This window comes from Pan paniscus, chromosome 1, assembly GCF_029289425.2.
Source record: "Pan paniscus chromosome 1, NHGRI_mPanPan1-v2.0_pri, whole genome shotgun sequence".
Taxonomy (NCBI): Eukaryota; Metazoa; Chordata; class Mammalia; order Primates; family Hominidae; genus Pan; species Pan paniscus.
The window spans coordinates 78126607-78131436 of NC_073249.2; the positions used below are offsets into that span (position 1 = coordinate 78126607).

General features: G+C 46.7%; 1 protein-coding gene across 1 annotated transcript; it reads right to left on the minus strand.

Annotated features, from left to right (window-relative positions):
- Positions 1-722: 722 nt before the first annotated feature.
- Positions 723-3895, minus strand: MYOCOS (myocilin opposite strand). The gene is made up of 2 exons (XM_034940543.3): positions 3628-3895; positions 723-1157 (listed from the first exon to the last, which is right to left on the minus strand). Exons 1-2 carry the CDS (start codon positions 3720-3722, stop codon positions 1010-1012), a joined length of 243 nt encoding a protein of 80 aa, XP_034796434.1. The 5' UTR covers positions 3723-3895; the 3' UTR covers positions 723-1009.
- Positions 3896-4830: the final 935 nt, after the last annotated feature.

Here is a 4830-nt window from a genome sequence, read left to right on the forward strand (position 1 = left end):
GAGTCCGACTTCCACACCAATGGCACAGCCAACTACTATGGGGGTAGAAGAACCGGAGCACTTTTTACTTTTAAAGAAGGCACATTGGTTTTATTAAATGCATGGGATCAGGGGAGATCACAGAGTGATTACCCTGACTCCACAATGGTGTACAGAAGCTTTGACTCCTTTCTCATAGGGGAGCCGAGCACATTTACAAGGGCAGGCCTGGAGACAGAACACCTACAAGGACTCTAAGAAGCAGCAGATGAAATAAAGGATGACATGTGGGGATATTTTTTATATGTATATGTATGCCAGAATTATCACATTTTTGATGCCTTCAAACAATTCAGAAGAGCCCCGGAAGTCCGTAGAGGTGCACTGGGGCCCGTCAAGGAGCTTGGAGAGGACTCAAGCAATGGACTTCTCCACAACAGAACCACTCTACACTTGGCTGCTTTTCAGGGTAGAGTTTTCTGTTACAGAGTTTGAAAATCACTTCAAATCTCCCAGAAACAAACTTTAAAAACACTGTCAATAAACGTGAAACTCAACCACCTTAGCCCCAGCACACGGCATGGGAATGCAGCTCCAAAATATAGGGCCACACAACTGTAGTGTCTCAGGTTGCGTTTTGAAAATCCAGCTACCTCAGGGTTCCCAGGACCTGAGATCTTTAAATTCTAGACTTTAAAAGGCCTAGACTTTTCACTGATTCAGATTTAGTAATAAACAACAAGGCCTGATAACTGTTTATTAATTTAAATACAACTGACTACAGCAACAGTTCTATAGCATAACATAAAGATCAAAATATATGCATATCATATCAGAGACTTGGATTAAAAAACCAAAAATGACTAAGTCTATTAGCAAGGGTAAACCATGCTCTATGGTGGTTCTAGGTGAAGAAAAACAGGAAAGAACAAAGATCTTCAAGAGTCTTCTAAGACAAACCTCAAGAATGCCACTGAAACTGTTTTCTGGAGTTCTGTGTAAGAATTCACTTCAAAATAAGTTTTACATCTTAGGAGACCGTGGGATCCTCAGCTGGAGAAGGAGGTGGGGCGCGAGGTACTGTGAGGTAGGTCCTGTGAGGGGGAGGGGCTTGTTCCAAATCCAAGTGGGAGAGCATCTCCTTAGCTTCATCACTTTTCTGGGTAATTATCTCTTTTCTAGGAAGAAAGGCACATTGAATGCCGTTTGAATAAAGATAGGGTTTTAAATAAACAGAGGAAAAGGAAACAGACTGGGCATGGTGGTTCATGCCTGTAATCCCAGCACTTTGGGAGGCTGAGGTGGAAGGATCACTTGAGCCCAGGAGTTCAAGACCAGCCTGGACAACATAGGGAGACCCCGTTTCCACAAGAAAATAAAAATTAGCCAGGCATGGTAGCATGCACCTGTGGTCCCAGCTACTTGGGAGGCCAAGGTGGGAGGATCACTTGAGCCTGGGAGATCGAGGCTACAGTGAGCTATGATTGCACCACTGCACGCTAGCTTGGGTGACAGAGTGAGACCCTGTCTCAAAACGACAAAAAAGAAGGAACAAAAGAAATACCCCAGATGCCAGCATCTAAAGAGAATAGTTAACATTTCAGAGGACATCCTTCCAAGCTCCTCCACCCATACTCACCTTGCAGAAATGAGATATACTTTAATTGTCGGTCAGCTCTCCTCAGAGTGAGCTCAGCTGTCCCCGTTGGTGCCATGGACCCAACAGAGTTAGAGTCTGCACCCTCACTCCTCCACCCCCATCCTCCAAGGGTATCTTAGGATTAGAGCAGGAGTTCTTCCCATCAATTAGCTTTCTCCATCCCCTACTGGCCAGCTCTCTGTACATTTCAGCCTGGGACAGGCTGCGTCTAAACATTTCATTTGCATTCCAGCTATTCGTAGGGCCAGTCCAGCCTCAGGTTCACTTCACAGCTCCCTTTGGCCTAACTTGCCCCCATCCCCAGGCTGCAGGGTTCGCCTCCCCTTCTGCTAGAGTATACCAGGGTCTCCCCATCCTCCTCAGAGCTGGGCAAACCTTGCCTTCAAGGGCATAGGACTAGCCTGTCAAGCTTTTACAGGTTCAGATTTAATTGTTCCCTGAACATTTACTATGTTCCAGGGACTAGAAATTACCTAGAAACTAACCACATGTAGAATCTCAGCCACCACATTAAATCTTTCAGCTGAGCAAGCTGAGACAGAAGGTGATTACCCAGATCATGTGACCAGTAGAAGGCAGAACTGGAATCCAAATTTAAATTTCAATCTGGCCACAAGTTCACTGCTCCCATCTCCCAATCAAAGCTGATCCCTAATGTTGCTGAGAGGATGTGGGATGATGGGAAGGGAATTGTTTGGTGGCTAGGACAGGCCACAGAATTATGCCATCTCGTCCTTGGATGGACATTAGAGCACAGGGACCACACTTCCTGCAGACAATGCCCACTCTCACGGTCTAAACCCATGGTATCAAATTGGCTGTGCACCACTATCAACAAAGATTTGGCATTCCCATATATGGTAACTAAGAAATGGCACCTAATTCCTATCAATTTGCTAGAATCTTACATCCCAGTAAACTCTAAGGTCAAAGGGCATTGTAAACAACATTAGATGGAAGTCTGTATTTTATATTTCAAATCAATAATTTTGATTTTTTTGACCAACTTCTTATCAGATTTAGTAAGATTATTATTTTTAATCTCATAACGTACCTGACAAAGAGCTCAAGCTAGAGGTGTCAGCTTGGGCCAGGCACAGTGGCTCTCATCTGTAATCCCAGCACTTTGGGATGCCGAGGCAGGTGGACCACTTGAGCCCAGGAGTTTGAGACCAGCCTGGGCAACACGGCAAAACCCTGTTTCTATTAAAAATACAAAAAAACTGGCCGGACACAGTCGCTCACGCCTGTAATCCCAGCACTTTGGGAGGCCGAGTCGGGCAGATCACAAGGTCAGGAGATTGAGACCATCCTGTGAATGGTGAAACCCCCTCTCTACTAAAAATACAAAAAAAAAAAAAAAAAAAAAAATTAGCCGGGCGTCGTGGCGGGCGCCTGTGGTCCCAGCTACTCAGAAGGCTGAGGTGGGAGAATGCCATGAACCCAGGAGGCAGAGCTTGCAGTGAGCCAAGATTGCTCCAGCCTGGGCGACAGAGAGAGACTCCGTCTGAATATAATAATAATAATAATAATTAACCAGACGTGGTGGCGCATGGCTGTAGTCCCAGCTACTTGGGAGGCTGAGGTGGGAGGATTGCTTAAGCCCCAGGAGCTTGAGGCTGAGGCTACAGTGAGCTGTGATTGCACCACTGAACTCCAGCCCAGGTGACAGAGCGAGACCCTGTCTCAAAAAAACAAAACAAAACCAAACAAAGTGATCCCCACTCCCCACTCTCTATCAAGAGCCACGACCACCCACGCAGTGAACATACACAAATGGGTGTCATCACCCCTTGAAGGGCCATGTGGGAAGTCTGTTTTCCACAATGGATGACAAAGCAGTTTCCTTTTCTGTGAAATGTGTCTTGCAGCAGCATTAAATACATTTAAATAAACCAGTGCCAGCTACAGTTTCAGGCACTTGCTGGGGCTCAGTGTTATGCTCCATCCCAACCCCACAAGCGATCCAGAGGAAAGATTTTGGGTACCTCGTGATCATGGTGACTCGGCGCCTGGTTACCTCGGAGGTCAAGTCCTTGTAGGGGAGATTAATGCTGTTGTTTGCAAGGCTTTTCTGAGCCATGGCCTTGCACTCAGGGGATTTGAGGAATTTAAAGTTACTGCACCTGTGAATGTAAAACACAAGAGCTGACACACATGCTTCAGGGGTCAGGAATGCTCCAGCTAGGTCCACAATGGCTCAGTTTGCAAAGAACATTCACTGCCTTACTCTCAGTGGGTCCTCCCTACAGCCTGGCCTTCATCCCCCTTCCCCCCAAGGTCAAGAGGCAGATATTTCCTCAAATACCTATTATGAGGAGTGGGCGGCTAAGAGTAAAGTACTTGTTGGTTGTTTATACAGAACAAATGTGATTATTCCAATCATGCAACGGGCAGCTATCATTACCCCCAGATAACACTGAGGAAATGGAGGCACAGAGAGGTGAACTGAATCTCCCCAGGTTGCACGGCAGCTATCATTACCCCCAGATAACACTGAGGAAATGGAGGCACAGAGAGGTGAACTGAATCTCCCCAGGTTGCACGGCAGCCCTGTCTCATGCTGGTTCCCCTCTAATGGCGCCATTCCGGAGGAGCCCTTTTCTCACAGGGCTGTTTGACCTCACTGACATGTGCAAAGCTTTCTTCCGGGAACACTTACCCCTTAAAGAACAGGAAAGGGACATAAATAAGGCTGCAGCTGGGAGCCATGCTACTTGTCCAGATATGCACATGGCATAGAGACTGGAGGGTTGATTTTGATAACAGAGATAGCGGCCACCCATTTACTGCCGGTCACCTTGGGATGTCCTTTTACTTTGTTGCCCCCCGCCCCCTTTTTTTTTTGAAACAGGGTCTGGCTCTGTCACCAAGGCTGGAGTGTAGCAGAGCTGTCTCGGTTCACTGCAGTCTCAGCCTCCCAAGTAGCTGAGACTACAGGTGCATGCCACCATGCCCAGCTAATTTTTGTATTTTTTGTAGAGATGGGGTTTCACCATGTTGCTCAGGTTGGTCTCAAACTCCTGAGCTCAAGAAATCTGCCCTCCTTGGCCTTCCAAAGTGCTGGGATTACAGGCATGAGCCACCATGCCTGGCCCTTTTGCTTCATCTTATTTGATAACCACAGTAAACCCACATGGTAAGTATTATGATCCTCATTCAACGAATGGGGAAACTGAGCAGTAGAGAAA